Here is a 16,811-nt window from a genome sequence, read left to right as displayed (position 1 = left end):
AGATAACGAAGGCAATAGTAGCTCTGAGGATGGCAGTAAGAACGATCATAATCGCAAGCAGAAATGGAGTCATCTTTGATGCCTAGAATGAGTCCGGAGCAAGAAACCCACATGACAAAAAGCTGGCTTAGAGGACATGGCCATCGACTCCGGTTGCCGCTTTCCCACAAGACCCAGCCACAACCATCAGCCCCGATCGAACCCGCAGACACCCAGCAAGATCTTAAGGAAGAGTGAGGCGATGTGATGCTCCTGTCTCACTATGTTCTGACCCTTTTATTTTAGTGTCGACGAGGTAGATGAGTTTTGCCAAGTCATCCAATGCTATTCAAACGAGACAAAGAGTAGTAGCGAGCCCAACGGTGGCCATGGAAGCGCAAGGTTCGATATATACGGCGCGCACAGCTGGAAAGAGGTGGTTAGTATCGTCCAAGCGGTCGAGAAAGACTACAATCACAGCGCCACTGGCTGGAAGGGGGCTGCGAGATGGGCCTTTCGCAAACTCGGTGAGCATGCAGAGGACTTCAACCCTTGGTTGGACCTTTTGCCGGATGACAAGTATTTTAGCATTGCTTGTGGTGGGCTCAAGATAATACTTGGTGTTAGTACGCTCTGTCCCTGGCTTCATGCATACTGATCGATGTAGATGGCAGCGCGAAGAAGCGAACAGCGGGAGGTTATTCTTGCATTCTTTGCTGAAATTCCAGAAATTATCTTCTGGACCGATCGCTACCATTCTCTTTTCCAGGACGAGGAGGGATTGAAGTCCTACCTGTACGAGTTCTATCTCGCTCTCCTGGCCAGAATCCAGGGAATGATTGCAGCATTGGTGGGTGTATCACTGTGTAGGTGTCGTCGGCTTTTAGCTGCAGCAGAGATGACACACATCCAGTCCTGTACTAACATGCATCTTTGTCTCAGGGAGAAAGATTATTTCAGGTCTGAGTGTGAAGAATGCAGACAAATCGCTTGGATATGTCAACCAACGCTTCTCGCGGGCCAGAACCCAGCTCGACAGACATCTCCAATTCGTGCGCGATCGGCTGCAAGTGGATACAAACCAACGAGTCGTTTATATAAAGCCGATCGTGGACGATCTGGCAACAGGGTAGAAAAAAGTGATTCAGCAAAATTCAGATCTGCGAAATGACATGCGCGAGAGCATAAGTCGACTGGAAAAGCGGTTGAAACCATGGGGCATTGTCGCGGAGCAGATGGAGCAGGTCCTTCAAAATGAGTTGCAGAAAGCGCAGTGTAGGTCCTTACTGCTGTTTCTATTTAACTCAGACAATGACCTTGCACTTCAGGGCGAATTAACCGGGAGAACATACAACGAGAGAATCGGCAGTGGCAGATTATGCGCCAAGGGTATCCCAGAAGCGACCTCTACTTCTTCCTTCGCTTGGATGAGCAGGACGTGCGGCAGCAGCTTATCCAAGACCTCGATGATACAGGTCGTGATGGGCAAGATATTGATATGGCTGCTCAAACCCACGCTCAACAACTTCTCCGTATGCCACAATTTCAAAGTTGGATCCGGTCTGACCAGCCAGACATGCTCCACGTCGACGGAAACTGTGACAACTATGCTATGGCGAGATGTTCTCCATTCAGTCTCCTTTGTTGCGTGCTTGCCAATGAGCTACTACAGCAACCGCAAGCCCAGGTTCTATTCTTCTTCTGTGGACTGCACAACCTGGCTGGGGAGCCCATGGCAGGGCCGGTAGGTCTTGTCAAATCGCTCATCATACAAATGCTCCTGGATAGGGACGACAAATATGATCTCCTTTTCCTGACCATTGGGCGGAGAGAAGAAGCGTTGTATCAAAATGATCTTCCCTCTCTGTGTGAGACATTTAGGGAAATGCTGGTCCAAAAACCCTCCGCCGCTCTATTCTGCATCATCGACGGTGCATCGCTCTTCGAGGTGCGAGAATGGCATGAAGAGATGGAGTATGTTGTTCAGCAGTTGTTCAACCTAACGACTGATCCGGACATTGCAACGGTGTTCAAGGTACTTATTACGAGCCCGGGTATTAGCCGACTCGCAAGTGGTGTTCCCCAAGAATGTCGCTTGTATGTGCCAGAAACCAACGAGAGAATCTCGGATGCAGGCTTCCGGAGCCTAGAGGCATTTCAAGACGAAGTTTATCGCCGTCGAGAAGACTTGGCAGATACTGCAGGGAAATATGAGGTCAACCCATATGAGGCAATGTACAAGGTGGACATGTACAGTGAGGAATATGAGTAGAGAGTGAGCAGCACTATTAAGAAGTATGATCGATCATGGTGATGAATTAAGATAGCGACAATTCTTTCGACGAATCTAAGTTGTAGAGTTGAAAGATTTATTACAGTTGCAATAATAGTACTAACGCAGTTCTCCATCCTATCATGTTGCTCTTTGATATTCTATGTCCACACAATATTGATGAATACGTAATGTAAAGTGCCTTCGAGCCCATTTTCATCATCTCTTGCCACCACTGAATCCTTACTAGCACATAAGCAAATATACCACTCGCTCACCTCATCTACCTGGCTATATTTACCCTCAATATAGCTACTTACATCCTAAACCAAAAAGACAACAAACATAACAAAACCAACCCAGTAAAAAACACAACACACCGACCCAACATACCAGCAAATACTCCGTACAACCCTACGTAAATAACAAACGTAGGCTGCCTAATAACCCGCCAAGAAGGCAACTACACATACATGCATGCACAAAAGGAATGAGTCAGAAAGAAGCAAAATCAAACCCAGCCCACTGGCACATCTTTTTTTTTTTTTTTTATTTCTTTTTCTTACAAGGATGAACTCCTATTCGGTTCCGGCCTGTTGGGTCGCCATACATGAAAAAGAAATGTCCACATTGATCATCTGAGTTTTTGCTTTCTTTGTTTTGTTTTTGTTTTTGCTTTTGTTCAAAGTTTGGTGGCTCGGGTCGGTGAATACATAGGAGTACTTAACAAGTAACTTTGATGGTTGGGAGTATCTGTGGGTTCGGTCTTGGTTACTTTCATGGGAGGAGTGCGTTGAGTGGCTTTTTCTTTTGTTTTGTCGTCAGTCTTATATTATGTTTATTATATGTTTCTGTGGCGGGTTATGTGGTCATACTACTCTGTATAAATGGCATGATAAGAGCTAAGAATGAAGTACTCTCCGCTGTATGTATTAGCTAACCATGAGAAAATAAAAAAAAATCAATCCAACAAATTCGAATCCCGTGTACTCCGTATCAACAGAGTTTACCAGGATCCCTCATCCCAAGTAACCCTGACCCGACATGCCAAGAAAATGATCAATCATGCAATGCATGGATTACCCTGTTTCTGGTGGATGGCAATCAGTCAGTTGGCAAATCGCCAGATACTTCCGGTAGGCAGAGTGGCTGCAAGAGAACCCTTCCATCGGAGCGGTGACGATTCTCTCAAGCAAGCAACTGGTGGTTATGCGAGGGTAAGCGGAGAAAAAGTAAACATGATGGCTGAGGATGACGCAAGTGGGCGGACGAACGCGGTTATATACATGGCAAGGCTTTATTTGGGATGAGTGTAAATTATTGAAAGATCGGGAATCTGTCATTGTTTTGTATGTCTTTAATGTGTTCCTTTTCTACTTCCTACTTCATTGTGCTGTATACAATCTTCATGTTAGGAAGTGGCTCTCTTCGGATTTCTCGTCAAATTTATTCAAATTAAAATATTCTTGAGCACTGTAAATATGTACTAAACTACATTACAGCAAGTAGCATATGATGAAAGGAAAGGGTCAAAGGAATAAGGATATCGTCCAAGATACTCAGTAGATAATCCGCAATTCTCCGGCGGGTCGTCGACGGACCGGACCGTTTGGGTGGCCCATGGTAACTGCACCGTATTTCCATGTATCCCTCAAGGTATGATACAGTGGCAGTTTCATAAAAGTACGTATACAGATAAGGCATGCCATGATCATCACCAGGATGACGCTTCTCGACTCGGAAGATCGGCCAATTTGAAAGAAGCAAGAATTATTTAGCCCCCTTGATCGACGTAAAGGGCTAGTTTCTCACCACCTTCCTGGTTACAAAATTGTCATCATCATGATGATAAAGTAATGTTACACAAGATTATCAGAAATCCTTCCGTAAGTATACACCGGATTTTGTCAGGGAAATATACACCTGACACTCACTCCGTCCCCTCTTCGTGTCGACAATATCTTTTTTTGGTTGCTTTACCAAAAGATGCGACATGTTTCGTTAAGAGGTAAGGTCATGAAGCCTTGAAGTGATTCAGTCTACTACCAATCACATAGATTCAATTTGCTCGGAACATAAATGAAACACTTTTTGAAGTTTATTCCTAGACACAGACTTCCAGGCTGTCTGCTAGCTGTCATCGAAAGAGGAGCTTTGCACATCACACCTCGCGTTCTTCAGGCTATTGCACAGCCTTTCAACAAAATATATAGTGTTCATCAAGTCATTGCACAGCTTGTCAGCATACTGATTCTCCTCTCTTTGAAACCATACATATTGCACATCTCCCTTCTCCTTGAGCCGGCTATCGAGAACCACTACATACGTCGAGTCGGAGTATATCGTGACATCCAGCCGAGGATCCGAAATCAGTTGCTGAGACCTCTTCAAGGCCATCCCTAGACCGAGGATAATGGATGGTATAGTTACAATTTTCAGAGTCTTGCCTAGATATTCCATGAGACCTTAGCAAGTTGGTGCTTCACGTGTTTGGATTGGCCGTTCCCGGCAGTTTCCCTGTGCCCGCGATGCGTGTTTAACTATTACCTCTATCATTTCTCTGTTGTTTCTGATCAACGCTATTGGCAAGTCCCAGGAAAGGCATGCTGGTAGATAGTTTTGATGCATCTGAGAAAATTATATAGTTGTCAAACCAAACTATACTGTGATTGAGACAGTTTCATGCTGTCGAGCTACATATTAACTAGATAAGAAGTAAGAAACAAATACCTCAGTGAGTAACCAGTAGTATGATAATATACAATACCATTTCCAGCTATCACACTCTCATTACTTTCCTACCATATTAATTCTCCTTAGCGGGAATGACTCTAGTACTAAGTAGTCAGACCTAACAAAAACTATCATAGCCATCTCGACTCGAGACATGCACATTCCCCCCTCATAAACACTGTAATTACCCCATCCCAGTCTCTACATCCACCTATTACCCACATCTACAATTACCCTCCTCAACCCCACAAATGATCATCCGATAACCCACCACCCCAGAACAGGAAACACCCCCTCCGTGGACTGAGCCAGAGCATTCCATTCCATTACATCCGATCCCGAGTACCATTCGTAGTAGACTAACACTTCGGTTACGTGGATGAAGTGGATCCCCGGGCCCGGTAGTCAAGGTATTACCAGATAAGGATAGGCACATTACCTACTAGTAGGTAGATACGGGTCGGGGTAGAGCAGTTAATGGGTACGTACGTACCTTTGTACTTAGGACTTAGGCGGGAGTCCGTGCTACTCTACCTCTAACTACCTCTGAGTACTAAGTACTTTAGGGTATCAGCCATAGCGTAGATCGCCAAATAATAATAACGCTAGAGGAACATTCTGTCTCCTCTTCAAAGCCTCAAACGAGTCATGAGATGACATGTTAATATCGGGGAAGAAAGGGAGAATAGGGAAAGAGAATGGGGAGTGGGAGTGGAGGGAAGATCAGCATTGGGGATTTATCCTGTTCGGGGTAAGCGTAACGGCTGGTAGTCTGTTAACTTTGTGAGGAAATAGGATGTACAGTCCAAGGGTGGGTGGGGGGGAAGGGGAAGGATATGACAGCTGGATCGTGATTGATTTGGAGTTTTGGGGTTACCTGGTACTTATCTACTACCTAAGTAGTACTTAGGGGGAATGAAAGAGTGCATAGCAATACCATTTTGTAAAAGAATTGAGTACTAACTAGTATAATCTATGAATTATGCTCTACACCATACATTTATTCAAATAATGTAACAAAAAAAAAAAAAAAAAATCAATCCCTACTTAATTTGGGTATACACATTTCCATACAACCGCTCTTTCCTCAAACTAGTTTGGTACTTTGCACGTATGCCCACTGCTAAGTATAATAATAAAACCCGGAATATAACCTACAGACCAGACCAGCACAATGGCCGAAAGAGTAAATACTCTGCTGCTTGATGCTGCTGGTGGCACAACACCCCCTCCCTCACTCACACCACACCAGGCCACGCCAACAACCTAACCCAACCCAACGGGTCCCTCAATTCCATCAACTTTGGACTCAATCCACCCCCGGTAACTTAACATACCGTCTTATGCATCGGCATTCCGCATTGGGTCCTTGGCACAGCGAGACTACCGTCTACCTGCGTATTTATGTGGGGAATTAAAGTAGACCCTATTCCTGGTTCAATATGATGAATAGTATCCTACCTAAAGAGAAGAAGTACCTATACACATATATTTCTTTTGTCTTGTGGTAAGATAAGGAAGTTACACAGTATTTATCTATCTACCCATCTACAGAGGTGAGGAGTAAGTGAGTGAGTGAGTGAGTGAGTGAGTGTCAAGACCCACTTCCTTCCATCCTTCCTACTATGTATGTACACTGTACACTGTACACAACTGTAGAATAGCTGAAATTTCCATCCTCACATTAATTAACAAAATGAATAAATCTTCATAATATAAGCACTATAACCCCTCCCCTCCAACAACCTACCTAGTACCTAAGTACTACTAGCACCACACTACTACTACCATCCCACCAAACGTCTATGAAGGATCCGTGCATGAACATGAACATGAACATCCGTCATCCGGCCGAATCCTCCCTTCTTACGGGATTTGGTCGGCGTTTGCAATTCGACACCCCAAAAAAAATCTACTCCGTATCTGCGCGAGTCAGGGGTAACACATCGCCAACCTCATTGGCAGTACGTACGTATCGAATAATTTATTTTAGTACGTAGGGGCTATTTAAATTTTTTAATTTATCGGGTTTCCGGTTTTCTGGGACCGGGAAATTGGATCAACTTGATGAAGTATTAGGTTAGTAGATAGTAGATACTAGACACACCGCGTGAGGATGTGATGTGGGCAGTCTCTGCATCCATCCATCAGTCCTCATGCACAGTGCTCGGAAGAGGATAACCAAGTCACCGGGGAGTTGGACAGGGAAAAGTACTTCCTGCCCAATGGACAGTTAATGTCAAGCCAAGAGAGCTTTGCTGTCACACACACACACTCCCTCTCTTCTTACTTTAGGAGAATTTACCCCGTGCATCATGCGATGTGCAGTCAACTTGCCGGATGAGAAGAAGAAAGACAAAGCCAAAGCGCCGGGAACCGGGCCCGGCCAACATCATTCTTGCGGGGCAGTGGAGCTAGCTGGGTACTCCCTGGAATGATTCAGGAGGCCAAGCTGATGTTTGCTCGATCCCACGCCAGCCATCATTCTCATCGGGGGGTCTGGATCCCTCGGCCTAAGGCCAGGGTACGGAGTATACCGTTACTGCTGCTGGTTATTGGTTGATAACGGCCATTTAACATACGCAGCGGGGCGTACCGATTCCCACCCTGCCATTTAAGTTGGGACCACAAGTGGCTCCGGTTGACCCGTGGCTTTGGCCTTTCCCGACCAGCTGGCTGACTAGTGGCTCCTGCTCAGCTTAGTTTGCAGGGCATTGTGCCACCGTTCAGCTGGTTCGCCACGGCGTCCAAACTAAGCGTAGAAATCGTTACACAACAGGGAGGAACCAGGAAAGAATCAGGTGCCACAGAGTAACATCAGGATTCAAACAATGCTAGGTCCGCCAACCATCGTTGCATCTCAGTGCCTTGTGGCACTCGAGCTGCAAAGGTAAAGCTTGCTGGACTGCTATTCTTGTCGTAGGGAGCGCGAGCACGTAAGTGAACAGACGCAGCTTGGCAGCCGGTGCAAGTCCTGACCTGCCATTTGCGCTGCAAAACGAAGTAGATTGATTGTATACCAGCCAACTATCTACCCAGTACTGATCCTGACCTTTGCCAATCGCTCTTCAACCCGTCGAACAATCTCGGGGTCTGGTTTCGGTTTGTCTCGGCGGGGTCTGTGATGTATTAGTAACTGCGTGGGCCACCTTAGCAGATGTATGACTTACGGATCTCGTATTGTTTCAGGTCCCTTCTCTTGCCCGCAACCGGAGCAATTTCTCTCTCCCGATCGGTACAATGTCGAACACTTGTGGCATGTATAGCGTACGCGCTGCCGCGCCTTCTTCCACGTCCGTGCAGGAGGTTCTGCGGGAGCATCGACATCTCCAGGATAGCCATGCGGGTATTTGCCGAGTTTAGGTCTGAGTTCATTAGCACAGACGCCTTCATCAAATGCAATTGATCTGGGGTGGACGCACGGGTCGCGAGGGCACATTGTGCACCGAATATGCTGGCAAGTACTGCATTCCGTAGCATCCGAAGCGAACACAGTGCTACACTGATGACAAGTACGGCGGACTCGTTGTCGGGTCGGGTGGTGGATGACATCCTGGCCGCCGGTGCGCGAAGGCAGCGTAAGAGGAGGTTGCTTGGGTTTATGCTGCACAGGGACAGTTTTGTGCAGTTTCTGCGCGACAATGGCCTGGAGTGCAGCTTGGGTGTCGTCCCGGTGGTCGTTGGTCTTGGTGGAGGGGTGGTGAGGGCAGCTCTTGCAGCGGACGTGCTGGCAGTTGACACAAACTTTGTTCGGGCCAAAGGTGGTCTGGCAGCGATGGCAGGTACGGCGCACTCGCATCCGGATAGGTCTGACAACACGCTGGACGGTCGTATCGCTAGGGGACCTCCATTCTCCAGGCTCCAGGGTCAATCCGTATTTCGCAAATAGAGCCCGCGCCTTCTCTTCTTGAATGGCGCCCCAGTTGGTGAAAACGGTCGCATCGGGTGTAGCTTTGACGGTAGGAGCCTGCGGGATACGTTGGGGGCTGTAACGCAAGTCAGTGCCACAAAGTAACTAGAATTACTCGGCGATGAACATACGCGGGAGCTTGGCTTGGCTCAGGCTCTCTTGATTTCTGCATGACGGGGGAGGTGGTCCGGACAGTCGAGCTCCTCCTCAAAGCCATCTTCATGCGCTTAACATATTTTGACAAGCCATCATTCTTGCCTTCATTAGAAGGGGTGGGATCCTGTTGAGTCGACATTTCTCCGGTAATATAGTCGAGCTTTATCATTCCTTGCTGGTCGTATTTAAATCAAATCATGTGTAGCGTCGCACGACATCGACAAGGCGGGTGACTGTTTTGGCGGTGTCGGAAAAGGTCGAATAGTGTAAAGACACTTTTGGGGTGGGCGCTATTAATTCATACCAGCTGGAATCGGAAGGGATGATGTTGAGTAATTATGGCGGTGATGGTGGAATTCTGGGAAGCAAAAGCGCCGAAGAGCGACTACCCAGATTGGGGGGGTAACGACAAAGTGGGTGGAATAAGGTGGGAAACGAGGGAGCCACCGGTTAAGTATGGCAGGTCGCACGGGCGTGTACCGTAACCGTAGGCTTGGGACAACCCGACAAGACGGTGAGATGGGTGAGAAAACCCAACAGGAAGGGTCGCAGGGAATTGGAACAGCCTGGGGGCAAATCCAACTAATGATTGGCTGAAGGGCGGTCAGATCCTGTGGACCGGGTGTGGATGAGATGTCCGATGTAAAGTATAAGGTGTGTAAAGTATGTAGGGGAAAGGGAGGTGACGTTGTGAAAGGATAGGTTGCAGTGGTTGCAGTGGTGGTGGTGGTGGTGAATTGCACGCTGGGAGCGGAACAAAAGTCACCGGCCAAGATGGTGGAAAACTGAAGATTCACGACTGACTGACTGACGGGGAGGAGAGGAAGATAAAAAGAAGGCAACGACCAGCGCGAGCCGAACGTCAAATAGAAGCCGAACAGACTTTCTGGGGGAACCGGACGAGCGAGAGGGGGGTGGGTAAGGAAGTTGTATGTAAAGTAACAGTCAGTAAGTAAAAGTAAGAGTGGCAGGCGCCTAAAGTAGTAACAAAGTATGGCACATGGCTTCTCACCCGATCCTCTTTTCTATACCGTTGTGGTTATTTTCAGTTCCTTTTAATTTTCCTATCCTCTCTTTAATTTTTATTCTCTTATTTTATATTGATTTTCCATTCTTCTCCCATACCTGCATTGAGATGTACCTTCTAGATTCACCTCTGCTTTATTAAGGACACCAACGGACCAAACATTGACATGAACCGGAGCCTCTACTAACAAAGTCAAAACTGTGGATTTAATTCCCCCTACCCATTTATAGCCAACCAGTCTATTCTCACTAGGAAGACTCCATACCCAGCTACTATCGAGAAACAACTGCCTGTTTCTCCGTGAAGAAAACCAACGATCAATTACCATGGCAGGAAGCAGCACGATCCGAGCGGGAAACAAAGGAAGTAAAGTAAAGAAGTAGCAGAAACGCTAGAATCAAGAATCAAGACCGATTAGGCAAAGCCGTGCGTCTCTGTTTTGCCGATAGGCCAATCTGGTCAGGAGCTGGTTGGTTGATATACGCCTCTACATCCTCATGCAGCATGATGACCAGCAACTAGCGGGCGAACCGATGCGACGGGGCGCTTTGGGGGGAGGGAAGATGGAGTCTAATGCCGTGGCACCCTACCCACTCTGGAACAATGCCCGAACCCACCGCGTCTCGCCCGCGGGTCTGAAGAAGGTCGCGCCGGAAGATGTGTTGTTGTTCTGTATTTTGCTGATCCGGAAATACTATCGGATTCTTACTACTACTGAGAATGTGAGTAATTTACAACAGACAGGAATGAACATGAACATGACATCCTTTCATATCCGCGTGGTCGGAATCGGATGTTGCTGCTGCTGCCGCTGAGGATGATGTCAGCTGGAAAAAGTGAGCGGTTACCAAACAGAACTACCGCGTATTTTCCGGGATATGCCTCAGACAACCAAAGCCCGTGTATTTTACAGTTCGTCACACACCCCAACAGCCACGAAGCTGCATGAAGACGATAGTGATGGGAATAATAGCAACGCTCTAGGTACAGAGTACATGAGGGTCAGTTATCAACGGCCCAAGGCTACCAGAAACGTTTCTGTGCATGGACTCGAGAGGATGACAAGTGACTTTGAGCAAATAGAGAAAGAAGCCTTACGTAGATGGCGGTGCCGCTGCTGCAGACAACATGATGAAATGGAACATTGGGGGATGCTTTCCCTTCAAATTCACGCCAGGATAGCGATGCGCCGTTCAATCAGGAAGCCCCATGGAGGATGGAACTGCCTCCTGAGCTGAGACTCAACTCACTTCGACCGAAGATCCGGCCGAAGGATAGAAAAAGACTACTAAAAGAGCGAAACCTACCAATTTATATTATATTAACTGTACCCGGGAACCGATTCCTAGTGAGAACTCAAAGGAATTGCAGTGTCATCATAGTGTCTGATCTCGACTGGGTGTTCTTTCTTCATAACCGACTTTCCCAGATTATCCAACAATTCATGCATAAATCAGGTGTGACAAGACTGCGGACATTCCCCTAGGAAGGAAAAAATAAGGGACCAACTTACAATTTTCCTATTTTCTGGTTACTTTTTCACTACAAGATAAAACTCAATATTGTAGACATCTCTAACTATCTAACTTACCTCAATCACAACGAACTAACCCTCAAAGTAACTATAGGCTAAGTACTGAAGTACTACCCGCCCGGAAATTCTAGACTCCCTGACCAACAACTCATCACACAACGCTGAAACCATAGTACATACATACATCTTCATACCGAGGTATCCCGACAGATTGGTCTAGTTACTCTGTGTAAATACAACATTCCATCGCATCCCATTTATACAGCTAGTCCATGCATTGCATAATGCATGACACCACACACCACACCACACCACGATTCCTACCCTACCAAAGAGGGAAAAAAAAAGAAAAAGAAAATTAATTAGAAACGGCAACGGCTTTATGCAGCCTGTCTTGTTCTGCTGCAGTGTAGGCGCCAACTCAACACGCTAGATAAATACTTACCTGCCTATTCATTACTGACCCTGTAAGCAAGTATGTATGTACGTATGAAATGTGTATGTATGTACGTACGTATCTAAGCGGAAAAAGTAGTAGCGCGAAAGTATAGGAATTTGTCAGTAGTGAAGAGAGAAAAAAAAAAAAAACATGAAGCAACGGAAGAACTTTAACTTGCAGTGAGCGCCTGACGGAGTAGATCGGAGAAATATGAACCTACCGGATTGCGTTGGAGGGTTAGGTTGGATTTTTGCTCCAGTGGTTTGTTACATACTTTGAGTTGAAGGGTTGGTGTTGTATGGGTAAACGAATAAGGATTGTCTTTGTTGTTGTGGACACATGTTTTGATAGTTGATGATGATGATGATGATGATGATGATGATGATGATGATGATGGTGGTGGTGGTGGTGGTGGTGTTGTTATGCTTATTGTTGGAACCGTGGTTCTGCTTTTTCATTGCTCCTTGCTTTTGAGGGAGCTTTTGTTGTAGATTCGGGAAAGCCGACCGGGGAGGTATTTAGACAGTAGATAGGTTAGAAAGATAGCCAACCGTCAAATTACTATTTACTACAAAGTACATAAGTAGATATATACATACTACTCACTCCTCTATTGACTATTCAGCATCGTACCGAATATCCGGAAATCAAACAAATAAAAGATGGGCCCCGGGTGCCAAACACCCGGGTACACTGGACTCGATCCATCAGACATCAATCAGCACTTCACTTCACAGCCAGCCAGCCAACTACCTTACTTAGTAACCCGTAATCTGCAGGGCTGAATAATTAATTAATATAACTACAACAAAAAGAAAAAGAAGTAATCATGTTGAATACCACACCACACCACACCACACCACACCACAACCCCTCAGTAATCAATCAATCAATCAATCAATCAGTAAGCTTCAAACACAGCTGACCGACCACCGATCTCCGTCTGGGTCAGAAAAAGAGAGGGGGAAGGGGATTGAAGGGGACCTAGGGGACTTGAAGGGGGTAGGAAAGGGGAAGAGCATGGGCCCAATCATATCTCAGTTTTTCTATGTATGGCCGGGATATCCAGTCCCAGTGCCGCGGAGAGCACCGAACACACTGAACCTTCAACCTAAAAGAATGCCCGTCGAGGGGGGTGGATGCCAGCCAGGCTGTCAGAACTCCTGCCTTTAGTGGAATGGTGAGATGTTGGTGTAGTGGAGATTCACTGGGTGTGTGGGGTCCGGGTATGGAGCTAGTATTGATGGTGTTATTTATGTATCTGTGTATGTATGTTGGTTTCGTTTTACGAGGTACGTAGCTACTTATGTACTAAGTAGTAGTTAGCTTGTATGGAGGAGGCTTGATTGGGATCATTGGAGGATTTAGCAGACGTATGGAAGGTTCTATGGCTTCGATCGATTGATTAATTGATCGTTGAGTCTTAGGTAAGTAGAGATACATTGTATTAGTTAAGTACACCTTGATCATATGTCTATGTTACAGTGCATGCAATTATCATTTCTACTGGTGGTATCTGCTTGCTACCTTGGTCTCATTCAAACCGGAAAAGATATCCCAATAATATGTTGAACCTCACTTCCACCTCACCTTATGAGTGAATATAGGATGAGATATTTCCTTCATCCAACCAAGACACACGTTCGATTCAAACAGCACCCTATCCTTACTACTCGTAGGCAACATACCCAACCACTATATACACCCTTCCCTCGACATCACCACCATCATCGCCAATCATCAACTGATATAAAGATCAAGTAATAACAACATCTACTCTACCACAAAACAACCCCATACACTACAGTAGGTACTAACACAGACATTCCCTAAGTAACAATAAAAAAAAAAAAAAAAAAAAAAGGCAGATAGATAGCCCCAACAAAACAAAACAAGAATACAAAGAAAACAAAAAACAAGGTTCAAGGCGCATATTTGCCCGAGTGGATCCCTCATCCAACCCAACCCAACCAGTTGGTACATTTAAGCTACTAACTTACTCCCAGGATAGAACATGTCAAAACAGTCAACTCTGGAAAAGAATTCCGTGATTTACTTCTTATCTAAGTAGGTGGTTTTTTACACCATGTGTGCGTATATCATGGTGAGGCGATTTCATCGATAGTCATGTAAGGGATTATAAGAGTAGGTAATGACAAATCTTGTCGGGGGAATTTGTGATTGCTTATGAATCGTTTTGGGGTTTGTTTTGGGTAAGTAGGTATGCTTTATGCCTCGGTTTGGTTCGTAACAAGTACTGTGGTGTAGTGTTTAGTGGTTCGTGGGAAGACTTCTCAGCTCTTATTGAGGTATCCGAATCTAACTTGATCATGTATACAATGCCAGCACTATAATTATAATGTAAACGCATAGGCGTCATGAAGGACCAATATAAAGGCCTCAGACCCTACCAGACAATAGTAAATATGCCTAATCCGCGCTTTGCAGCTTCGACTCGATCGAGATAATGTCATCCTCTTCATATACCTCAATCACCCGGTTAACCTCCGCCGTATTGCGCATCAACTCGACAGCGCCCGCATACATCATGCGCTGATTCGGGTTACAGTTCTCGGGGAGGTAATAGAGCATGACGTAAGGAACCGTAGGACGGCCGGAAGCCTGATGCCAGAATCATACGTTAGGTCTGTTTCACATGTCTAGGTGACAGAAGTAGAATACTCACCAAGGTCAAGGGATAGCTGAGGAGGATAAACCGAGGAGACGATTCCGGAAGCTCATCGGCTACATCCTCCATCTTGGAGTAAACCTCGCCATCTTCAGGTCGAATCTCCTGGGTCTTGTTGTCGATGATATCTGTCAACCTGTTGTCAACCACGCATTGTCCTATGATATCCGACGTGAGGCGAACAAGTTCGCGCGACAGCTGTAACGGTTGTGCTCGTGATAGGCAGAGGATAGAAAGCGGGGCTATGGAGGGACGACAGGAGACGGGATCCTACAAATAATGGCCTGCGGATCCTTGGCGCGGGAGGTTCCCAAGCGGAACTTGCGAAGTTTTTCTTTGGTCTCGGGAGAGAAGGAGTATAGTCGTGATTCAGACTGCATGGAGAGTAGCTCAGGTTAGCAGGGGGGAGGAAGCGGGCACGCGATGCGGGGCAGTCCAACCACTTACCATGTTGTGAATGGGTGATGCGACAGTAAGGCGGAAGCAGAAACAGGATATTCGGAAGTGCGCTAGAAGCAAGAGGAGTAAAAATCGGTAAACCCCCAGACGGGATGTGAGCGGGGATGGACGGGGGAGCTATCTGGTTGGGGATGAGTTTGACCGAAGAGACGTAAAGGAGGAACAAGCAAGTGGTGGTTGCTCCGCGTTTTCGGCCCGGTGGGATGAAAGGCGCGGCACTTCTCCACCTCCTCCTCGCTCTCCTTGTCTTTCCATTCAATAATTCTCCTCCCCGCCCGCGCTTGTTTGTTACTCCGCCATTCCTCTCCTCCTCCCTTCTCCCTCATGTTCAGTCGTCTCGGTCAAGTTGCCCGCCATCTCACTCGACCGTCTCTCAACCTCTCTTCCACGCCTACCTTCACCTCGCCCTCTTTGACCCCGCCCCTGCTTCGTACACCATCCCCCAAAATGACATCATCCGTCCTCCCGAAGAACAAAAGAACCATTCACACGGCGGCATGCCTGATCATTGGTGACGAGGTTCTTGGTGGAAAGGTAAGAAGCGAATGAGCTGTCCGCTGTTCAGTTCTTTTCTATCTTCCCTTACGCATCGTGCATACCCACGTCCCTTGGCTTGGACTGACGATTTCCGAACTGCCAGACCATCGACACGAACTCCGCCTTCTTCGCCAAGTTCTGCTTCTCCCTCGGCATCCAACTGAAGCGTATCGAAGTGATTGCCGACGATGAGAGCGAAATCATTGAGGCAGTGCGACGTATGAGCGACCGCTATGACTTCGTCGTCACCAGTGGAGGCATTGGCCCAACGTCCGTACACCCCCCAACATCGACAAATAAAAACCCCCACGCGATATGAATACTGCATATGGCTTGAAAAGCTGACTGATATATGATGTGAATCGCAAAAGCCACGACGACATCACCTATGAATCGATAGCCAAGGCCTTTGGTCTGAACCTAAAGCTCCACCAAGCTGCCTTCGAGCGTATGAAGAAGCTCTCCAAGCCTCATCCCATGCAACCAAACTTCGACTGGGACACCCCGTCACCTAGTCTGACGGCAAAGCTGCGCATGGTTGAGATCCCTCACAACGAGTCTGTGCCTTTGGAGGAACAGGCCGTTTTCGTTGCGGATGATATGTGGGTGCCCATTGCTATCGTCAACGGCAACGTCCATATACTTCCTGGTGTTCCTCGTCTCTTCGAAAGGCTACTCGAGCACCTGAAGCCGAACTTGTTGCCTCGCTTGGTCAACCCGGAGGGAAAGGGCATCTATCGTTACCTGTTCAGCACACCACTCCCGGAGAGTACGGTCGCCCCTTACCTGACGGAACTTGCTACTCGTGTGGCTTCGAAGAACATCAAAGTTGGCAGTTACCCCCGGTGGGGTAATAAGCGCAACACTGTGACTCTGGTCGGCACTGACAAGGAGTTCATGGACTCGCTTATCGCAGAGGTGGAGCAGAATGTCGAGGGAACCAAGGTAACTCGAGAGGATGAGCTTGACCCTCCCTCGGACGCTGAGGAGGGCAAATAAGCGGAACGTTGGCGGTCATAGTATGCCTTTGCAAACAATAGTTGCTAGATTTGTAGACAATGACACGCTAATCCGAA

At 46.9% G+C, this 16,811-nt stretch overlaps 7 protein-coding genes across 7 annotated transcripts; 3 read left to right on the top strand and 4 right to left on the bottom strand.

Annotated features, from left to right (window-relative positions):
- Window positions 1-63: 63 nt before the first annotated feature.
- BO83DRAFT_404757 (uncharacterized protein) lies at window positions 64-2,309 on the top strand (the record flags this gene model as incomplete). The annotated part of the gene is made up of 6 exons (XM_025533743.1): window positions 64-233; window positions 286-601; window positions 647-845; window positions 922-1,088; window positions 1,113-1,254; window positions 1,308-2,309. The coding sequence occupies 6 exons, from the start codon at window positions 64-66 to the stop codon at window positions 2,249-2,251; spliced, it is 1,938 nt and encodes a 645-aa protein (XP_025393365.1). The 3' UTR covers window positions 2,252-2,309.
- A 1,818-nt stretch (window positions 2,310-4,127) lies between these two features.
- Window positions 4,128-4,925, bottom strand: BO83DRAFT_374204 (ribonuclease H family protein). Its single transcript, XM_025530133.1, has one exon. The coding sequence runs from the start codon at window positions 4,709-4,711 to the stop codon at window positions 4,382-4,384; it is 330 nt and encodes a 109-aa protein (XP_025393364.1). The 5' UTR covers window positions 4,712-4,925; the 3' UTR covers window positions 4,128-4,381.
- Window positions 4,926-7,801: 2,876 nt separating this feature from the next.
- BO83DRAFT_384177 (uncharacterized protein) lies at window positions 7,802-9,189 on the bottom strand (the record flags this gene model as incomplete). The annotated part of the gene is made up of 4 exons (XM_025532577.1): window positions 7,802-7,975; window positions 8,037-8,103; window positions 8,155-8,970; window positions 9,026-9,189. The coding sequence occupies 4 exons, from the start codon at window positions 9,187-9,189 to the stop codon at window positions 7,802-7,804; spliced, it is 1,221 nt and encodes a 406-aa protein (XP_025393363.1).
- A 3,086-nt stretch (window positions 9,190-12,275) lies between these two features.
- Window positions 12,276-12,565, bottom strand: BO83DRAFT_374201 (uncharacterized protein). Its single transcript, XM_025530132.1, has one exon. It carries the CDS (start codon window positions 12,506-12,508, stop codon window positions 12,317-12,319), a length of 192 nt encoding a protein of 63 aa, XP_025393362.1. The 5' UTR covers window positions 12,509-12,565; the 3' UTR covers window positions 12,276-12,316.
- Window positions 12,566-13,569: 1,004 nt separating this feature from the next.
- Window positions 13,570-13,869, top strand: BO83DRAFT_8485 (uncharacterized protein). Its single transcript, XM_025537655.1, has one exon. It carries the CDS (start codon window positions 13,644-13,646, stop codon window positions 13,812-13,814), a length of 171 nt encoding a protein of 56 aa, XP_025393361.1. The 5' UTR covers window positions 13,570-13,643; the 3' UTR covers window positions 13,815-13,869.
- A 454-nt stretch (window positions 13,870-14,323) lies between these two features.
- Window positions 14,324-15,295, bottom strand: BO83DRAFT_8368 (GMF family protein). Its single transcript, XM_025537644.1, has 4 exons — window positions 15,187-15,295; window positions 15,014-15,113; window positions 14,737-14,867; window positions 14,324-14,672 (listed from the first exon to the last, which is right to left on the bottom strand). Exons 1-4 carry the CDS (start codon window positions 15,187-15,189, stop codon window positions 14,481-14,483), a joined length of 426 nt encoding a protein of 141 aa, XP_025393360.1. The 5' UTR covers window positions 15,190-15,295; the 3' UTR covers window positions 14,324-14,480.
- Window positions 15,296-15,645: 350 nt separating this feature from the next.
- On the top strand, window positions 15,646-16,734 carry BO83DRAFT_302453 (flavin adenine dinucleotide pyrophosphatase; the record flags this gene model as incomplete). Its single annotated transcript, XM_025527151.1, has 3 exons — window positions 15,646-15,732; window positions 15,839-16,005; window positions 16,107-16,734. The coding sequence occupies 3 exons, from the start codon at window positions 15,646-15,648 to the stop codon at window positions 16,732-16,734; spliced, it is 882 nt and encodes a 293-aa protein (XP_025393359.1).
- Between the last annotated feature and the right edge of the window lie 77 nt (window positions 16,735-16,811).

Source organism: Aspergillus eucalypticola (assembly GCF_003184535.1).
Source record: "Aspergillus eucalypticola CBS 122712 chromosome Unknown BO83scaffold_1, whole genome shotgun sequence".
Taxonomy (NCBI): domain Eukaryota; kingdom Fungi; phylum Ascomycota; class Eurotiomycetes; order Eurotiales; family Aspergillaceae; genus Aspergillus; species Aspergillus eucalypticola.
The sequence above is the reverse complement of the archived record's forward strand: the minus strand, read 5'-3'. Positions and strand labels throughout refer to the sequence as shown.